This window comes from Callithrix jacchus, chromosome 8, assembly GCF_049354715.1.
Source record: "Callithrix jacchus isolate 240 chromosome 8, calJac240_pri, whole genome shotgun sequence".
NCBI classification, from domain to species: Eukaryota; Metazoa; Chordata; class Mammalia; order Primates; family Cebidae; genus Callithrix; species Callithrix jacchus.
In genome coordinates this window covers 110,854,972-110,876,262 of record NC_133509.1, presented here as the reverse complement: position 1 = coordinate 110,876,262, position 21,291 = coordinate 110,854,972, and the positions used below count along the sequence as shown (strand labels likewise).

At 40.4% G+C, this 21,291-nt stretch overlaps 1 protein-coding gene and 1 pseudogene across 39 annotated transcripts in view; both read right to left on the bottom strand.

Annotated features, from left to right (window-relative positions):
• Positions 1–1,571: 1,571 nt before the first annotated feature.
• TTLL5 (tubulin tyrosine ligase like 5) overlaps positions 1,572–21,291 on the bottom strand; it is a 293,499-nt gene continuing 273,779 nt past the window's right edge. For 32 of the 39 annotated variants that reach the window (XR_013521423.1, XR_013521412.1, XR_013521413.1 and 29 more), the window contains one exon: positions 1,572–2,228. Coding sequence is in view for 28 of the 39 variants with exons in the window: in XM_078335474.1 (XP_078191600.1) it covers positions 2,206–2,228 (23 nt within the window). In the remaining 11 variants the exon portion in view is untranslated. Of the gene's footprint in view, positions 2,229–14,632; positions 14,702–21,291 lie in introns of all 39 variants that reach the window. The other 7 variants (XR_013521419.1, XM_035261080.3, XM_078335478.1 and 4 more) reach the window with 2 other exon arrangements.
• LOC144577445 (calmodulin pseudogene) lies at positions 6,529–7,270 on the bottom strand (annotated as a pseudogene).

Below are 21,291 nucleotides of genomic sequence, written 5' to 3'. Positions count from 1 at the left end.
ATAGTAGGGTCCAGGTTGCCTCAAAGCTATTAATACATTTTAGAGAAATGGTACATTATACCTGACATCACTTGTCTTTACTTGAGGCTTCAATATGGAAAAGCGAAATAATTTTTCTGGCCCCAGAAACCACCTTTTATCCAACTTCACAGCATATCCCTGAAACGCTGGCCTGTGATTCATCCTAATGAACCAAGGCAACTAGATACATTTCCTGGATTATTCCAAAGAAAACAGAACATGGTGCGATTCCAAATGGTCTTTTTCTGTCAGAGCTCTACTTGTAGGTTAGGCGGCAGACATGAATACAGACAGGGTTCTGGAGTCAGCCTCCCCATTCCACACATCACTGACAGGTGCCACAGAACCCCGAATCACTGTCTATCTTAAAAAATCTATGCTTGTTTTAGGGTAGGGTAAAGAGTAACACTGGAAATACCACCTCTGTTGGAGGAGGGCTCATAGGATCTGTCTGGTTTATTACCAGGTGAAGTCCAATACCAGTAAAAATGATCTGAAACCACTTGGACACATGAAGGGAGAGATCTGGCGTCTTAGCACCTGATCAGCATATGGCAAATGCAGTAAGAAATTAGCTGCAAGACTTAATTCTCATGGGTTATCTAGGGCAATTTCAAGCACTATAATTAGTCTAAAATATCTTTTACTGGGCTCATACCCTCTTTTCCCTTGTCTCAAGATTCATGTGGTGGTTCCTCCCAAATCCATTATTTCCCAGTGCTACACCTCAACAGGGTACTATGGAGGAATTCTAATTCGTCCCCTAATCAACACACAACCAACTGAGCAAATAGTTAAGGTGTCCGCAAACTACTATCCAGCCCCAGGCACATCTGGAATGCATTCTCACTTCTCTCCTGCCTCTGACAACCCTTATGCTTCACAAGCAAACAAAATGCTTAAATGTACCCAAACCTTTGCTTTCATTCACTAAGAAGGCAATAAAGTCCCTTTTCTGCCTTTTTAGGTGTCAGCTTTCTTTTTGGATTTCAACGCCGAGTCTGTAGGACTCTGTTGAAGAAGCCCCAGACTTTGGGTTCTCCCCCAGTAACTCCTTAGGGCAGCTAAGTCAGTCCTTCAGTGGACTCTGCTGTCCAATGTTCAACCTTTTCTCCAGCAGAAGCCAGAGAGAGAGAGAGAGAGAGGACCTAGGAAAGGGGAGGAAGCGAGAGGGCAGAGTCCTGAGAGGCCAGCACTGCGGCTGTGCTGCATCACTCAGGTGAACTGCAAGGTAAGCAATGTGCAACTGGATACAGGGCTCAAGCCACTGGAGGCCCATGCTGGGAGGGAGCCTGCCTGTCGAGGGCTGATAAAAGAGACATCTGCACATGCTCACTCCCCAGGGGCCGGAGCCATCTTTGGGAATAGCCTGGACCCACCATCTGCTGAAACAAAATGTAAAAATAAAATACCTCTTATAGCTCACATTTCTAAAATGAAGTTTAAAAAACTGCCTGGCCATAAAGTAAAATAAAACACTGATTCCACTTCAGTCCTGTTTGTGAATATTGATTGTTGGGAAATTAGTAAATGGAAAAAAAAAAAGAAAATAAAAATAGAATTACTTTATTAATCTTTGAAATCAGTAATTCCAAAGGGTGCTTTTACCCTGGCTGATGCTGTCAACAGCACACCGACTTGTCTCCTCTCCCTAGGAGACTTTCGATGAATGCTCCTCTTTCCCCCAGACCCTCTGAAAAGGGAGGAGCAACTTTGGTAGATGATGAGGTTGGAATATTAAGCTTGTACAAACCAAATAAAGCTTCATACTGCAATCTGGAAAAGATGAGGAAGCAAAATGCAATAGCCAAAGAGCCTCTTTTATATCATCTCTGTGCAGCAGCAGGAAAGGGACAGAGAAGACCTAAGCAGGTTGGGGGCATGGGGTAAAGGGAAGGTAAAAGATACATGTGTGCTCTGCTGGGGTATATAATGCATCAGCTGAATGTCCCCACTGCCAAGTTCCATCAAAACCCAGAGGATCTGCTTTCCTGTTGTTGTCCCAGTGAAAGTCTGCACTGGCTGATTGGCAACCACCTACTGCCATATCTGCTCGAAGGTTTTGGGGACTTTGAGGCAGAAAAAAAAAAAATACTATGGACCCCTTGCAGTGCTGGTGGATGCTTCACCCTCAATCACGCACCCAGGAGTGATGAATAGGTTGTTTCTCTGTGTGTTTGTGGTTCATCTTTTAGTGTGAGCAGGATCTGAAAAAGAAAAAGGCAACTATTAAAATGAATGAAATGACAGCAGGGGTTTTACTTACAGGCAGCAATGTCTGCTTTATCTAACATCACTGAAGAATAAAGACGTGGTGGCTCAAATAAATGAAGTTCACCTCCAAGTACAAAGCTCTTGATTTTAACCACTTCTGTTGGAAACCTTCCATGCTGTTTCTTTTTGTGTTGTTCTCGTTCCTTTTTTCTTGAACAAAAACATTTTATCTTTTGCTTTTCAAATACAAAATTCTAAATACGTCCATCTTTTCTAGAAACACATTTGCATTTTTAAAGTCCATGAAACAAATTCTTGCATGTATGCTTTTGAGGTTTCCTGAATTTTCCCTCAATGTCGGGTTGTCCGTAATACTTTGCCTTCTCTACAACCCCTCAACCCCAACGATATACACCTATATGCCCACCATCTAGTTTAGAAAAGGAACTAGCATCCCTGCTAGACCCTGCCAATTCTTTCCCATTCTCACCATCCTGAATATGGCGTTTATCCTTCCCTGGTTTGCTTTTAAAAAACAGGTTTATGATCTTTATACCACCATATAATATACTGTTCAGTTTTATGTGGCTTTGAACTTTGTGGTGCTCCTGTGATTACACATGAGGTCTCAGTATACTACTGGTAGAAGTTCTTTCAGCATATACTTGGGGGGGGATTGCTGGGCCATAAACACTTGCATCTTCAACTCTCTAATGCCATCTTATTTTCCCAAGTGATTATACAATTTACAGTCCCTCTGGCAGTGGATGAGTGCCCCCACTTCTCCACATCTCTACATGTGCAGAAGTAATGTGGTTAAGCATCTTTTCAAGCATCTATTGTGCATATGTGTTTCTCCTCATATGAAATGCATGGATATGTCCTGTGCTTATTTTCCTATTGAATTGTTATTTATTGATTTTTTAAAAAAACAGCTTGAGATCTAATTCACATAAGGTACAATTCACTCCTTCAACATCTACAACTCAACAGCTTTTAGCATATTATATTCAGAGTTGTCCATCCATTATCACAGTCAATCTTAGAACATTTTCATTATCCTACACCTCTTCACCATCACCCCCTACATCTCTCATCCCCCAGCTATAGGCAGTCACTAGTCTAGTCTACCCTCTGTCTCTATAGATTTGCCTATTCTGGACATTTCCTACAAATGGAATCCTACAATGGTCCTTTGTGACTAGCTTCTTTCACTTAGTATAATGTTTTAAGGGTCATCCATGCTGTAGCAAGTACTACTCTACTCCTTTTTTATGGCTAAATAATATTCCATTGTGTACAGACCACATTTCATTATCCACTCATCAGTTGTGGACATTTGGGTTGTTTCTACCTCTTGGCTATTATTAATAGTATTTCTATAAACCATGATGTACAAATATTTCAATTATGTTTTCACTTCTTTTGGGTATAGATACAGAAGTGAAATTAATTGCTGGGTCATATGGCAACGCTTTGTATAACTGTTTAAGGAACCGTCACACTGTTTCCAAAAGCAGTTGCACCGTTTTACACCCCACCAACATTGCATGAAGTTTCCCATGCCTCTTTTCCATTATAGACATGCCGGTGGGCATGAAGTGATACACTGCTGAGATTTTTCTTTTTCTTTTGGTACAGATGGGAGGGATCTCGTTGTCTTGCCCAGTCTGGTCTCAAACTCTTCAGCTCAAGTGATTTTTCTGTGCTGTTGGCTGCTGACCACTGTGGCTTAATTTATTTCCCCAGTGGCTAATGATATTGAGGATCTTTTTATATGCTTCTTGGCCTCCCAAAGTGTTGCCTTTACAGGTGTTAGCCACTGTGTCCTGCCTGGTATTTTTTCAAAGAAATTGTTTTATAATTTATTAATTTATAAGATAAGAGATGCTCAGGATAAAGATTAATTGTATTTAGATATGTAATTAACAAACGATCTTTTCAGAAAAGGTTTTTCTTTTTGAGACAGGGTCTTCCCTCTTGTCCAGGCTGGAGTGCAGTGGCATAACCGTAGCTTACTATAGCCTTGACCTCCTGGGTTCAAGTGATCCTCCCACCTCAGCCTCCTGAGTATCTGGGACCAGAGGTGCGTGCCATCAAGCTTGGTTAATTTTTAAAGTTTTTTTTTGTAGAGACAAGGTCTCCCTATGTTGTCCAGGCTGGTTTGGAACTCCTGGACTCAAACAATCCTCCTGCCTTGGCCACCCAAAGTGCTGGGATTACAGGTGTGAGCCAAGTTGTACCCGGCCCCTATAAACGTTTTTAAACTTTCAAACATACATAAATAGTATGATACACTTCCATGTTCTCATCTTCTAGCTTTGATAATTACCAACATCCTACTATTTGTTTCATCTCTTCACATTTTTTCCTGGAGCATTTTCAAAGCAAACTCAAGGTAACATTATCACTCCACCCATAAATACTTCACAATCTATCTCTAATGGATAAGAAACAAAGGAAAAAGAAACTGCTACAGTATCTTCATGGCATCTTAGAAATTCTTAATTTTAACCAAGTCGAATTTATCAGTTTTTACCTTACAGTTTGCACTTTTTGGGTTTAATTTTACAAGTCCTTTCCTTTTACTATGGCCATGATGATACGGTCGGTCCTCTAATGTCTTCTTTGGCTTTTCATATTTGAGTCTTTAATCCAACCTGAATTTGTGTACAGTATGAAGCACAGATCTAATTCCATTTTTTTCCTACAGAGTAATTGACTGTCTTGACATTATTACTGAAGTCTATCATTCCCTCCTCTAACTGCTATGTGTTTTGATCATAAGTTGTTTCCTATACATAGACCATTCTAAAATAGAATACATAGATTTCTCTATTTTGTGTCAATATCTCACTCTCTGAAGCACGTAAGCTTGATGGTAATTCCTGTTATCTGGTTAAGACAAGTCACACAGTCCTCTATTGGCATTCTTTACAGGAGTAGAAGGGTTCTTCTTTCATATAAATTTCAAAGAAAATAAACTAATACCCTCTCAAATATAGAAATTTTCAATTTTACCCTTCTCAATTTTAGGGAGAAGTGACTTTTTTTTTTTTTTTTGGAGACAGAGTCTCACTCTGTTGCCCAGGCTGGAGAGCAGCAGTGAGATCTCAGCTCACTGCAACCTCTGCCTCCTGGGTTCAACTGATTCTTGCGTCTCCCGAGTAGCTGGGACTACAGGCATGCACTACCATACCCGGCTAATTTTTTGTGTTTTTAGTAGAGATGGGGTTTTGCCATGTTGCCCAGGCTGGTCTCAAATTCCTAGGAAGCTTAGGCCATCCCCCTCAGCCTCCCAAAGTGCTAGAATTACAGGTGTGAACCATCACAACCTGCCACAAACTGTAACTTTTAATCCATGAACATGTAGTTCTCTCCATGAATTTCTGAAGTGTCTCTCGATAAGGTTTTAGATATACATATATTTTAATCACAGGTCTTACGGTATCTTTTGTTAGATTTATTCCTAGGCATGTGCTTTGATGCTCTGTGAAGGGTGTCTTTTCTGTAATCACATATTCTACTTGTTTGTGCAGCAATACAGAAATGTAATTGATTTTGGAAAAATTCTCTGATAAAGCTAACAATCTACTTGAATATCCTCTCTGGGTTTACAGTCAAATACGTTATCTGCCTCCTTTCCGATCCTATGTCATTTCCTGGTCTCCGTTTACTTTCCTTGCTAGGATGTCCCACTACAACACTGACTAGAAGTGATGGTGGGCTCCCTTGACTTGCTCCTCATTTTAAGGCAATGAATACTTTCAAGGAATCCCAATTAAAGGTGCAATGTTTACTGTTGGATTTGGTAGTGATGCTTTATTATTAGATAGTGAAAACTCCCTTCTATCCTAGGAACCTTTTTAAAAGTCATGAAGATACAAATGCTAATTCTGCATCCATTGAAAGAAACGTATTTCCCCCTTTAATCTGTTACTGCAATAAATTACCTTAGGCAATTTTTACTTTTTAAATTGTAATTTTTTATTGGGAAAAAATACAACTTGACATGGATTTGAGGCAAACTATGCTTTAAGTGGACTTTCTTTACGTGGTTAGACAGTTTTAAAAGCAAGTAACAATAAAACAAAATGTTTCAGGTACAGGACCAGCAGTACAAAAAAAGAGTGTAGGAGTATCTGGAAATACGCCCCTTCTGCAACAGGCAACTTTTAAAGTACACATTGTTTACTGTCCATAGTGCAGGTAGAGTTACACACTTCAACAACTTGCTGACAGTTCCTAAAGGGAACTGTTCTGAAAAAAGGCATAACCCAGATGTTCCCTCATTTGACTAACTCCATCTAAGCTAAGAGGTGCAGAAGGGCTTAGTTATACTCAGAGTAAGCCATGTGCAACATGTTAGTTGATCAGTTTTCTAATATACGGTTTCAAGACAATGACAATATAGGAAAAAAACATGGAGGAATGAAGTCCTAATTACCATACACACATTTTTTTTTTGACAGTAGGAAGAAACCTTTCACAGGTAAGTTACAAAGAAAAGGCAAGTAACAGTTTTGTACAAGAAACTTAACACATTCTGTACAAGGTCTTCGCTTTGCTGTCATCACCTGGGCAAACTCTTCATCGTCTACCTGACCGTCATCATCAGTATCTGCTTCCCTGATTATTTCATCGACTTCATCTGTTAACTTCTCTCCATGGCGAAATTCTGCAGCCCTAATATAGCCATTGCCATCCTTCTCAAACACATTGAATGCTTCTCTAATTTCTTCTTCACTGTCTGTGTCTTTCATTTTTCTTGCCATCATTGTCAGAAACTCATGGATGCCATTACCATCGGGACACTAATCATGTACTGTAACTCTGCTTCTGTAGGATCCTGCCCAAGAGGCCTCGTTACAGTTCCCAATTCCTTTGTTGTTATAGTTCTATCACTGTCTTTGTCAAATAGTGAAAAATCTTCTTTGAATTCTGCAATCTTCAGTCAGTTGGTCAGCCATGCTGCTAGGGCGACCAGTTTCCGAGATGTGACCACACAATCACTAGGTTCACTCGCTCCAGTCGGACTAATGTCAGTTTCTAAATATGAAACAATTGTTGAATTTCTGGGATAAACCTAACTTGGTCATGATGCATTATATTTTTAAACATTATTAGATTCAAGTTGCTATTGTTCTATTGGGAATTTTTGTCCTTTTTTTGAGACAGAGTCTAGCTCTGTTGCCCAGGCTGGAGTGCAGTGGCGCAATCTTGGCTCACTGAAAACCCTGCCTCCCAGGTTCAAGTATTTCTCTTGCCTCAGCGTCCCGAGTGGCTAGAGTTACAGGTGCCCACCACCACGCCGGGCTAATTTTTGTATTTTTAGTAGAGATAGGTTTCACCATGTTGGCCAGGCTGGTCTTGAACTCCTGACCTCAAATGATCTGCCTGCCTCAGCCTCTCAAAGTGCTGGGATTACAGGCGTGAGCCATCACATCCAACCTGAGTTTTTGCATTTTAATACTCAATTAAGAAAGTCTTGTAATTTTAGAACTTGTTTTGTGGACTTTCCTTGCCAGGTTTTGATATTAAAATAATAGAGTTGGAAAGTGTTCCCTCTTTTCTTATACTCTGGAGTAGTTTGTAGATTGAAATATTTGTTCCTTGAATGTTTAGTAGGACTCATCAGTAAAACATAAAAGCCTGGTAATTAATTTGTGGGAAGATTTTTTGTTCTTGATTCGATTTCCTTAATAACTAAAAGAATATTTGGATTTTGTATTTCTTCTTGAGTAAATTTTCGTAAGTTAAATATCAAAATTGTATCCATCTCATCAAAGTTTTAAAAATACATCAGCATATCAGCATAAAGTTATTCATAATTATCTTCCTATAATCTGTTTAATCTCTGAAGCATGTATAATAATGTCTCTAACTCATCCTTCTCAACTGTACATTTATTTTCCTCTGGGTCTTTATTATTATTTACTTATTTTTTGATTTTTACTTTCTTTTGACTTTTTTTAAACTGCTTGAGCCAGATACTTGGCACATTAACTTTCAGCCCTTCCTCTTCCCTCACTGTAAGCATAAATTCTCCTTTAGGTATTACTTTACCTACATTTCTCAAGTTATCTATATTAAACAACATTTTATTTATGATTTTTTTTTTTTTTGAGATGGAGTTTCACTCTTGTCACCCAGGCTGGAGTGCAATGGCATGACCTTGGCTCACTGCAATCTCCGCCTCCCAGGTTCAAGCAATTCTCCTGCCTAGGCCTTCTGAAAAAGATAGGATTATGGGCACCTGCTACCACACCTGGCTAATTTTTGTATTTTTAGTAGAGACAGAGTTTCACCATGTTAACCAGGCTGGTCTCAAACTCCTGATCTCAGGTGATCCACCTGCCTTAGCCTCCCAAAGTGCTGGGATTACAGGCATGAGCCAATAATGATTTTTAAATTAGTTAACTCTTTTTTAATTTCCAAACATATGAGAATTTTTTCCAGTATCTTTTTGTTACTGCATTGTGGTCAAGGAACATGGTGTCTGAAATGTGATTTATGGCCTACTACATAGTTTCTGCAACGCCCCATGGAAGATTGCAAAGAATGTGCATTATATAGTTATTTAGTGTGATGTTCTACATATGTCTATGAGATCAAGCCTGTTAGTTAAAATTTCAGTTTTTTTGTTAGTTTATTTTTTGAGACAGGGTCTTGCTCTGTTGCCCAGGCTGGAGTACAGAGGCATGAACACAGCTCACTGCAGCCTAAACCTCCCAGGCTAAAGTGATCCCCATGCCTCAGCCTCCCATGTGGCTGGGACCACTGGCACACACCACCATGCCCAGCTAATTTTTTGACTTTTTTTTGGAGAGACAGGGTCTCACTTTGTTGCCCAGGCTGGTCTCAAACTTCTGGGCTCAAGTGATCCTTCTGCTTCAGCCTCCCAAAGTGCTGGGTTTATCGGTGTGAACCACTCTGCCCAGTCTCTCAAATTCTCTTAAACATTACTTATTATCAGACTGTTCGATCTAGCAATGACTGAGTTACATTAAAACCTTCCAGCATAAAGCTAGATTTATTGATTTCTCTTATGGTTCTGTTAATTTTTTGCCCAATGTACTTTTTATAAATATGTATCTGATTTATTAAATGAAAAAGAAATACGCTAGTTAAAGTAAGTCAATGAGAAATGGCTGAGAACTTCCTCGGCGAACCTTTAGCCATAATGTAGTGACCCTCTTTATTTCTTGTTATGGTTTTTGCCTGAAAATCTATTTGATCTGATAAATATAGCTACATCAGCTTTCTTTTACTTGGTATTTTCCCAACATATCTTTTACCAACCTTTTTCTTTCATCCTTTCTATGTGCCTATGTTTAAGATTTTCTTGTTTTAATAGCCTAAAAGTGGATTTAAAAAATCCAGGCTGACAATATTTCTGGTTGGCCATTTTCTCTTCCCTCCACTGCTCCCACCTCAACCCTGCCTGATGTAGCGGCCACAGCCATCCTGTGAAATCCTCTGCTGAAAACCTCTCAATGGCTCCACTACGCTCAGAAGATGAGTGCAGCTCCTCTCCTTGGCCCCTAGGGTCTGCATGATCCGGCCCCTTGTCATCTCTCAGCCTCATCTGTTCTCACTCTCCTCTGCTCTCTTGTGCAACACTACAGCTCCACTTGAATTTCCCAATCACAGTAGCCACATCCCTTCCTCAAGGCCTGTGCTCACACTGTTCCCTCCACCTGAAATTCCCTTCCATGCATATCTGCCACCTCAGTCCCTCTTCTTCAGGTCTTATACGTCAAACGCCACTTTCTCTGACCTCTTCATTTAGAATGGTGAACCTCCCCATTCTCTATCTTCTTTCACTGCTTGTTTTTTTCTCTAGAGTATTTCCCACTATCTCATGTACTATTTGTGTTACTTATTTGGTCTGTTGTCCATCTCTCCTAATGGGGACTTTTGGCTGTTTTGCTCACTGCTCTATGGCTTGTGCCTAGTGCCTAGAATACTGTTGAACACATAGAAGATGCTTGGTACATATTTGCTGCATTCATGAATGAATCAGCCTTTGATTTTCACTGGAACATTTAGTGGCCTCACATTTTTGAAAGGACCAATGCTTTTATTTGTTCGTATTTTTTTTTTTTGAGACGGAGTTTCGCTCTTGTCACCCAGGCTGGAGTGCAATGGTGCGATCTTGGCTCACCACAACCTCCGCCTCCTGGGTTCAGGCAATTCTCCTGCCTCAGCCTCTTGAGTAGCTGGGATTAGAGGCACGCGCCACCATGCCCAGCTAATTTTTGTATTTTTAGTAGAGATGGGGTTTCACCATGTTGACCAGGATGGTCTTGATCTCCTGACCTTGTGATCCACCCGCCTCGGCCTCCCAAAGTGCTGGGATTACAGGCATGAGCCACTGCGCCTGTTCGTATTGTTTTAAGTTGCACTTTCTATTTATTCCAACCCTTCTCTGTTTCCTTTTCCTCCTTGTGTGTTTATTCTCTCATTCCACTTTCTCTCTGCTACTTTGAAAATGTTCTATTTTTTAAAAAAATACTTTATTTATTTAACAATTGTATATGTTAACTATGTAAAGCTAAAATTCATCAATAATCTTACCTTTTTATTGTACAGTATGAACTTAGATGACTTTAATGTTGAACATCTGCTCTCCTTGATTTACAGGATATGGTGGTTTGGATATTTTCATGTTCTTTTTAACCTCACAAGAACATTATCATCACTTTGTTGCTCATTATGTGCATATATGCCATGATTTTATGCATTCTTTGACCCCAATTCCTCCTGCATTTCACGCCTTTCTTCTGGTCTTATAATACCTTCCTCTGTCTGAAATACATTCTTTAAACTCCTTGGCAAAGGTCTACTAGTGACAAACTCTTCTGGGTATTATGTGTTGGAAAACGTATTTCATCCTATTCATGAAAGATATTTTTGCTTAAAATACATTTATGGTTTAGTAATTCTTTCCTTTCCTCAACAGCAACATTACCCTGTATTTTTGTTTCCATCTTTGCTGTTGAGATGTTAGCTGTCAATCAGATGAACTGCTCTGGTGATCCTTCCCCTCTGCAGCTGCTTTAACATCCTTTGACCTCAGTGTTCTAAAGTATGATGTGTCTAGGTGTGGATTTCTTGTGATTCACTGCAATATGTGTATCTTTCACTAGTTCTGAAAAATTTTTAGCTATTATCTCTTCAAATACAGTCCCTTTCCATTTTTCCTTTTCAGAGCTCCAACTAAGTATTTATTAGGCATTCTTAATTGGCTTTCCACCTCTTTTTCTTTCTGTGCTGCATTCCCAATCATTTTTTTTTTCCTTTTGGAACAGGAGTGAATGTTTATTAAAAAGCTTCAAAGCAGGAACAAAGGGAAGGAAAGTATAGTTGGAAGAGGCAGGTGACTTGAGAGACCAAGCATGAGATCTGACCTTCTGACTTGGAGTTTTATATGTTGGCATACTTCTGGCATCTTGCATCTCTTGTCCCCTGGTTTTTCCCTTGGAGTGGGCTGTCCACATACGCAGATGCAGTGGCCTGATGGCACTTGGTAGGTGAGCATGCACAGCGTTTACTGGAGTTGTATGCATGCTCACTTGAGACGTGCTTCCCTTACCAGCTGAATGTCCCTAGGAAGGTCCTGTGCCAGTTAAATGCCGCCATTTTGCCTCTTCATGCACATGCTCAAGCCCACTTACCCAACTCCTGAGATCTTATCAGGAAGCCACTAATACCAGTTTCAGGTTTTTCCTGTCTGTAAGGAGGCTGCCTTTCCCTGGTGCTGGTTGCAACTGATTATTGTTTTAGAAAGACTGTTAACAACTGCCTAACCAACACCTGATGGTCACCTGACATTGACCATCAGGCGATGCAGGAGCAGGTGGGGAAGGAGCCCTCTCCTGCCCTGCTCATGTCTGACTACCTACTATAACCTTTTCCTGCTCAAAAGTCCAAGACCCCGATTCTTTGGGGAAAATAGATGAAGGTCAGTCTTCTGTAACTGCTTTCTGCTGACAGAGGGGTGGTAATTGGCTGTTCTGCGGATCTTGGCCTGTTGCTAGCTGTCAGAGCAGGGTGGCTCCATCCGTGGGTTGGTCAAAGTGGTATCCAGCTAGGCCCAAGAGAGACAGGGACAGGATTTTGTCTTTGTTGTGTTCCACTGATGGGCAGTCTAGGGGTCCTCTGTAGAAGGGTGACTCTTGAATATTGAAAGGATGGTATCCTTCACTGAGAACAATCTGAAGTTTGATGGCAAGCAGGGAATGTATTTGAGTCACACAGCAAGGTATGTTACCGGTGGAAGGTATCCGAGTCACATGGCACTGGAATATGTTAGCAGTGAATCTGTATCTGTACTGGTCTGCAGCAACCTCAATTCCTGCCTCCTCAGAAGAATGTGACCGAGGGGCATAAGGCAGAAGGAGAGACCAAGGCAAGTAAGTATTAGAGCAGGAGTGAAAGTTTATTAAAAAGCTTTAGAGCAGGAAGGAATGTACACTTGGAAGAGGGCCAAGAAGGCGACTTGAAAGACAAGTGCCCAGATCATTTCTTTAAATACGTCAGTGAGTTCATTCAATCTCTCTTCAGTGAACTGGGTCACATCTGCAGGTAGGCCCATCCACTGATTTTTAAACTTTAATCGTTATTTTTTCAATTCCAAAGGAGCTACTTGGTTCTATTTCAAATCTGCTTGGTCATAATTTTAATCTCTTGATTTACTCTCTCTTTAATTTCTCTAAATATATGAGAAAATTTATTTTGCATGATTTGGCAATTTCAGTATCTTAGTCTAACACTGTTATCTATTATTTTGTTGGCTTTGCTCATGGCGTCACGTTTCTTTATTTGTTTTGTGATTTTAAACTCTGATCTCATAAAACTTAATCTGTGAGAATTATTTGAGGTTTGGGCTGGAGGAGGAGTCCTCCAGATAAACTATGTATTTGATTCTGTTAGGTTAAACTCCCAGTCTGAAGTTTTTCAGGCCACCTACAGAATGCGAATCCATGCCCAAGTTTACCAGGGGTCCAGCTTGTGGTTATAAATTATCATCACTGCCTTTACGACCATAGTTACAGCCAAGCTCTTCCCCCAACCCCCTCCCTTTTTTGTAGAAATTTGAAATACCAGCCATTGAAGCTAACCCATCTTTATTTTTGCTTTGATGGCTTGGCCTGGAAATTCTTTTTTTAGTCAAATGTCTACAGATAATGCTGTCCTTATACACTCAATGCTGTCTTTATACGCTCACTTGGCATTTAAGAAATAAATGAAGTTATATCTTATTATGTTAGTCCTAAAGTCAACAAGCAACACAAACATAAAATTTATTCAGAACTACCCTAAAAGTCTTAAAGCACCTGTAAAATACATCATGCCCATTTGGCAACTATCAGGGAGTCCAACAAACACATGTATTCTTCCAGCCTTCTGTTCTTTTGTTAGCACTTGACTAAAGTGACTGGATTATGTTTGGGGCCACAGAGAAGGCAAATATTTTCAGACACTGTTATCAACATTTGCCAAGGTGAAGTACACTATGAGAATCACCTAGGAATAAAGAACCATTGAAGCCAAGAGCAGATTCACATCTCATGCTCATTTGGAAGCATAAGTTACCAAAGAGGAATGGTGGATAGACTCTCCTAAACTATCTAAATCACTGTTTCTTTTATTGTCTGGGGGGACATGGGGGAGCATGTCTTGCATACATTGCTTATTTTCACTGCTACACTCTGAAGTGCAGAGACCATATTTTACAAATTTTCACATAACCCAAGGCACCTAGCATTTTGCCTTGTAAATATTTACATGAGAGCTGCTTGGTAAATCTTTGATTGACCTATGATCCATAGCACTGTTACCCTATGGGTGGCAAAAGACTTCCAACTAACAATACAAACTAGGCTTCTACAAACAACAAAAGGCCTAATGTGATCAGTAGCAATCTGTACTACCAGGCCAGTACTTCTACCATGCATCAGCTGTCTGAAGGTAAGGGATACACATTTTTAGGACAGCCTATGATAAAACAGTTTATCATGAATTCTCTGCCAATAAAGAAGGCCCTAAGCCAGGCAGGTGTGCTGATGCGTGCCTATAATCCCAGTTTAGGAGGCTGAGGAGGGAGAATCACTTGAGCCCAAGAGTTCAAGATTCAAGACCAGCCTGGGCAATATAGCAAGACCCTGTCTCAAAAAAAAAAAAAGAAAAAAAAGAAAAAAGAAAAGAAAAAAAAATACAGCAAAAAGAAAAAATTGCCATCTGGAAAATGGGGCAAATAAAGAAGCTCCAGACCTTAAATGTTATGAACATACAACCAAAGTTATTTTTTTCCCTCCAAGGTCTGAAGTAAATAAGAAAAATCAAATTAAAAACTTAATTTAAAATATGACCTAAATGCAAAGATGTTTACCTCTTAGACTTGTCTCTAAGGCCTTTTCAACTGATCCGGACAGCCCTGGCAGTATCTTCTGACAACGTTCTGGTTTGATAAGAAAGGAAGTGAATGAATCAATTTATTTATATCCTCAGTGACATTAGTAGAAAGGGACAGCTGGGGCGTGTGGGCCAACCTGCTGCCCCCTCACCTTCCTGGGCAGAGCTCCAGTATGTAGGAATGAACAACACAGGCACAAGAGCATTAGATCCATTTCATGAAACCCTGCCTGAGTGTCACAAAGGCGCCGGGCACAGCTGCAAGGGGTTTGTTCAGAGCAAAGGCAGCCCAAGGAACTCTGCTATGTAGCCACATGGGAGCTGCTGACTACAGCAGTACCCCCATGCCCTCATAGAAATGCTTTTTAATTTCTCACAAGCAATGCAGGCATCTGGTTCAGTTCAGATGCTAAAACCAACAAGAGCTCAAGTGTCCAACTACGGGGAAAGGTTTCCTTTCTACTCGCAAATGAGTGTTGAATAATTTTAATGAAATGCTATTTTAAGAAATTCTACCATAAAGAATTGTAGTAATACAACAAGCCTAATTCTTCTAAGAATAATGCACATAATTCATTTCTGAAGATATATTTAATTCTTACAAACCTGTAGAAAACCATGTTCCCCTTTTCTGGATCATTTTATTACAATAAGCCTGTCAGATGGGTATGATAAAATTTTATCACGGAATAGAGAGATTGAGATCTCTGAATGACTTTCAAACATCATTTAGTGAAAAGTGTTTCTTTTTGCAACTACATTTAGACAGTAAGCATCCTAAGGGAAGACTGATTAACATGTTTGACAGAGGGTTTTTGGCATAAGAATACTTAACAGCCACCCTTTTATGAAAATTTAAAATGTTTAAGGCTGATTAAAATTAAAGCTCTTGAGATCTAATTCTATGATCTACCATGCTAGTTTTGAAGCATAACCTACTTGAGTATATCTGATGTATTTTTATGTCATCAGATATAAAGCATATAAAACCTAGATTTAGAAAATAAATGACTGAATTATTAAAAGGAGAATGACTTATTCTATTAAGAGTTTCTTTCTTAAAAAGATTTAATTGCTTTATAGGGGGCTCTGGCAATGAAGAGTGGTAGAGTAGAACAATGCTACCCCCTATAAACTGATTCATGCTATTCACAAGCCTTAAACCTTTGGGATTTAAGGATAATGATTTTTGTTTTCTGCTCACTGGAGAAAATCTTTGGTGGGGCATTAGAATGGATTTTTGTACAGCTTTGAGTCAAAAGATTGATGTAAGTGGGGTTTTGTCTCTTCTAGAATAGCTTCTAGTCTGATAACAATTCAGCCTCATTCCTCCTCTGGTAGGCGCAGCATTATTAATGAGTCAAAGAGGATGCTGGATATCAGTTCTCTGCCTGAAGATCAGGAGGAGAACAGCACTTTCAGTTACCTAAGGAAAGTAAGAAGTAAATTATACAGCTGGGCATGGTGACTCATGCCTATAATCCCAGCCCCTGGGGAAGCTGAGGCAGGAGGATTTGAGCCCAGGAGTTTGAGACCAGCCTGGGCAATGTAGAGACCTCATCTCTACTAAAAATAAAATAACGTAATTAGCTGGATGTGGTGGTACACACCTGTGGTTCCAGCTACTCAGGAGGCTGAGGCAGGAGGATTGCTTGAGCCCAGGAATATGAGGCTACAGTGAGCTGTGATCATGCCACTGCACTCTAGCCTGGGTGACAGAGTGAGGCTGTGTCTCAAAAAACAAACAAACAAAAAAAGGAAGTAAATGAAGGGACGCTAGACCAGTGACCACCAGTCACTTTCAAACTTTTTTTCTGATTGCAATGCATAGTAAAAAATGTGTCTTACATTGTCCCTGAACACATAACCATCTTTATTACTTAAATAAAATTCCCATAATACTTACACTTACTTTTACTATAGATAGACCCTGGCATTTTTCTATTTCATTCTGCTGCACTGGGGAGGAAATGGGGGGAATGATGACTGTGACTAGTGGTGTGCTAGAAAACATTTCACTGGCTCTCTATAGTAAAACAAACGAAAGCCCCAACTTTGTGTTGTGTGCTGATTTCCACCACTATTGAGTTCAGATAACCAACACGAAGTTACTGAAGGCAGAGTTGGGAAGGGACACATTCCACTAGCTCTTGTGAGCCTGACTGTGACCCACTAAAATGACTGGATGACCCACCACTAGGTCATGACTCACAGTTTTGTTTTTTTTTTTTCTTTTCTTGTTTTTGAGATGGAGTTTCACTCTTGTTACCCAGGCTGGAGTGCAATGGCGCGATCTCGGCTCACCGCAACCTCCGCCTCCTGTGTCCAAGCAATTCTCCTGCCTCAGCCTCCTGAGTAGCTGGGATTACAGGCACGCGCCACCATGCCCAGCTAATTTTTTGTATTTTTAGTAGAGACGGGGTTTCACCATGTTGACCAGGATGGTCTCGATCTCTTGACCTCGTGATCTGCCCGCCTCGGCCTCCCAAAGTGCTGGGATTACAGGCTTGAGCCACCGCGCCCCGCTTTTTTTTTTCTTTTCTGAGACAGAGCCTTGGCCCGTCACCCAGGTTGGAGTGCAATGGCATGATCTCAACTCACTGCAACTTTTGCCTTCTGGCTTCAAACAATTCAAGCCTCCCGAGTAGCTAGGATTACAGGTACCCACTACCATGCCAAGCTAATTTTTGTATTTTTTAGCAGAGAAGGGCTTTCACCACGTTGGCCAGGCTGGTCTCGAACTCCTGACCTTGTGATCTGTCCATTTCCGCCTCCCAAAGTGCTGGGGTTACAGGCATGTGCCACTGTGCCCTGCCATGACTCACAATTTAACAATCACTGCTCTAGGGTATGGGCAATCAAGCTCTTGACTAGTTTTCAGAGGAAACTGAAAGTGGCCAGTATATACTGTTTCCAGGAAGTACTGAATGAGATCTCATGTACTAGGGATGACAAGCCTCTGGGGCATTACGGGAAAACAACTCATGCCTACTCTGCTGTAAGCTTCTCTGAACTACTGTGCCTTCAGCCTCCCCAAAACTGATCATCCTAGGAAACCGAGATATACCAGCAGTAAACTTAGGAAAACTGCAATCTCTCTGTGCTTCAGTTTCTTCCTCTGTAATGTGAGCATAAAAACGCATGTACTTCACTAGATTGCTGTAAGGGCCAAATAAGGAAATCTCCATGAAAGCATTCTGAAAATTATAAAGGGCACTACGGGGTATTATTGATATAAATGGATTTAACTTAACAAAATCTTATTCACAGGCAATTTAAATAAAGTTATCTGTCTTGGCATCTGAGCTCACTGATCATTTCCATCCTGGGTCTCAGTTTCTGAAATAGCCAGGTGTCTCAAGGCTGCTTCCATGGGCTCCCACACTGGCTCCTTTTCCTCAATCCTTTGAACCTTGCTGCTCATCCTTAAACTCTTTACTTTGGAGAACGTACCTACTCACAGCTTTAACAAGTATCTCTATATGGATGATTGCTCAACTCTACCTCTGGCTCCGACTTCTCCTTTTCTTTTGAGAAAACCTAGCTGAGTTTAACACTCAGCCATCATTGAAAATTGACTTTGAAAATTCTAACAGTACTATCTGCCCCACTCATCCAGATGCTAATTTTATCAGTGGCACTAGTATTATCTCAGTTACCAAGGTTTAATTTAAGACCACATCAGGCCAGGCGCGGGGGCTCACTCCTGTAATCCCAGCACTTTGGGAGACCAAGGCGGGTGGATCATGAGGTCAAGAGATCAAGACCATCCTGGTCAACATGGTGAAACCCTGTCTCTACTAAAAAAAATACAAAAAATTGCTGGGCATGGTGGCGCATGCCTGTAATCCCAGCTCCTCAGGAGGCTGAGGCGGGAGAATTGCCTGAACCCAGGAGGTGGAGGTTGCGGTGAGCCAAGATCGCGCCATTGCACTCCAGCCTGGGTAACAAGAGCGAAACTCTGTCTCAGAAAAAAAAAAAAAAAAAAAAAAAAGACCACATCATATCCATTAGGATGGCTGCTATAAAAACATAAAATAAACGTTTAAAAAAAACATAAAACAACAACTGTTAGTGAGAATGTGGAAAAATAAAAACCCTTGCGCCCAGGTGGTGGGAGTGTAAAATGGTACAGACACCATGGAAAGCAGGACAGTGGTTCCTTAAAAAATTAAAAATAGAATCACCATACAACCCAGCAATTCCACTTCTGTGTATATACCCAAAAGAAATGAAAGCAGGGACACAACCAGATATTTACACACCCATGTGTCCATTAATGGATTAATAAATAATGTGGTGTATACATACACTGGGTATGACTCAACCTTAAAAAAGGAAGTTCTGATGCATGTTACAACACAGATGAACCTGGAGAACTCTATGCCAAGGGAAATAAGCCAGTCACAAAAGGACAAATACTGTATGATTCCACTTATGTGAGGTACCTAGAGTAGTCAAATTCATAGAGACAGAAAGTAGAATGGTGGTTGCCAGCGACTGGGGGCAAAAGGGAATGAGGAGTTGTTGTTTAATGGCTACAGAGCTACAGTTCTGCAAGAAGAAAAAAACCCTGGAGGTGAGCGACGGCAATGATTACAATTGTGGATGTACTTAATGCCATATACTTAAAAATGGTTAAAACAGCATATTTTATGCATAGTTCACCACAATTTTAAAGATGTTCAATAATTATAGATATTGATCTATCACTTATTCTGCTCCAGTGTTATATGAAGTGCTTACTGCATGCATTGTCTTATTTAACTCTGCATTTGTATAGATGCTAAGAAGCTAAAGGTGGAAAGTGAGAAAATGTACTATTTTTGTCTGCCTAGTGACACTGTCCATTTGCTTATGGTTTCAGCCCCTTTCCCTTCCTTTGGGAAACTGCTACCCACTTCTTCTATTCCAACCAAGCTATTTTACTGCCAGGCTACAAATGTTAATTCCTTACCCCCTTGATCACAAAAGTTGATGCAAATGTGATCCCAGGCCTGGCCAAAGCCTGAATCCCCTTGGCCACAGCAATTACTTCAAGAGGTGGTCTTATTTTCCAGGCCAAGCCAATCCCAGAACTTCTTTGGGATACACACAGACACACACACACACACACACACACACACACACACACACACACACACACAAAGGTAGAAGGAGAGAAGCTTCCCTCACTCTGTAGTCACTAAGTTGGGAAGAATAAGATCAAATCACACCCCTCCACCTGATCTTGCCACATGAAAGAAGCCATATAAACCAAGAAACAGGGAGGTCAATGAGGCTGTGATGAGAAATACAAAGTGAGGAAGAGAGCTGGATAGAAAGACCATGAAGCAGAGAGGGATGGAGAGCAAGAAAGATCTGACTACACATTAAGATAAGCCCGAGAAAGAGAAGAAAAACTGAAAGGCACAACTGATCCAATGCACCCCTCAGAAGGGCCATTCTAATCTTTGCTGGAGCAAAGTAATAGACATTTGGTAGAAAATCAATCTTGGAACTCTCTATTTTCTAAAGAAAACCCAAAGAAGGAATATCTGTCTCCACTGTAAAAACGAGGCAGTAAGAAGTATTTCTCATGATTGTTGTGATGATTAAGTGAAAAAAATCTATGTAAAAACTATAGCACCTGGGATATAGCAGGTGCTCAGTAAATAACTGCTATTCCTACTACAATTTTTCAAATTATGATGACAAAAAGGATCGAGAACCAGAAAACTCAAATTACTATTTAGGAGAATAGAGCACGAATTTAAAGGCTATATGCAGTAACTTACGTATCATTTCTTCAAGGGTTTTCTCTTTTAAACATTTCCTATTTGTGTGGTTTAAAAGTCATCTATGCATGAATTTTTTTTTTAAACAACAATACAAAAGATTATGGAGTTAAAGTATCTCTTCCGCCCTAGACTCTTGGGTCTCCATCTCAGAGGCAGGCAGCTGCCTGTTACTGGTTTGCATAGGTGTGTGGCTCACCCTCCTTAGGACTGTCTATGCAAATACAAATGTATATTCCTCCTCCTCTTTTTATACTAAGATAAGCATAATCTGCATAATCTACAGTGGGTTGGGGTTATTTTGCATCTTTTACTTTACAATATCTCTCAAAAACTGTTCCATATCAACATAAACATCTACTTTCAAGAGAACTCTTTAGATAATCCATAGAAATATCCAAATCCCAAAACATCTTTTTAGTCTGGGTCTTGTGGGAACCTCTCACCATCCGTCTGACTCTAGTTTCACAGTTTGTTGTATGGAAAACTGAAATGGATCCTAGAATCAGCCTGTCATGTTGTTATGGGGCAACCTGGAGATAACAGGAAACAGTTTCTTCCTCTCTTAAAGACCCACCCAAGAGAGTTCCAATGAAGCAGGAGCTAAATTTTTGGAGCTGAATATGTAGAGAGGTTGTTACTAGTGACAGCTCCTTAGAGCTCTCGGGAAGGCAAAGGGAGAATTTCCCTTCATATTAGCATCATTCAAGAAACCAACGAGGGCTGTTGGTGAAAAGAAGTTTGACCTTGGTTGGGAATAATGACAGCTTTGCCACATAGACTTTGATTGTTAGACAAACATAGACAATCAAGCTGAAAATGCTACTAATTTTAGAAGCTAAAGCTACTGTGAACTCAG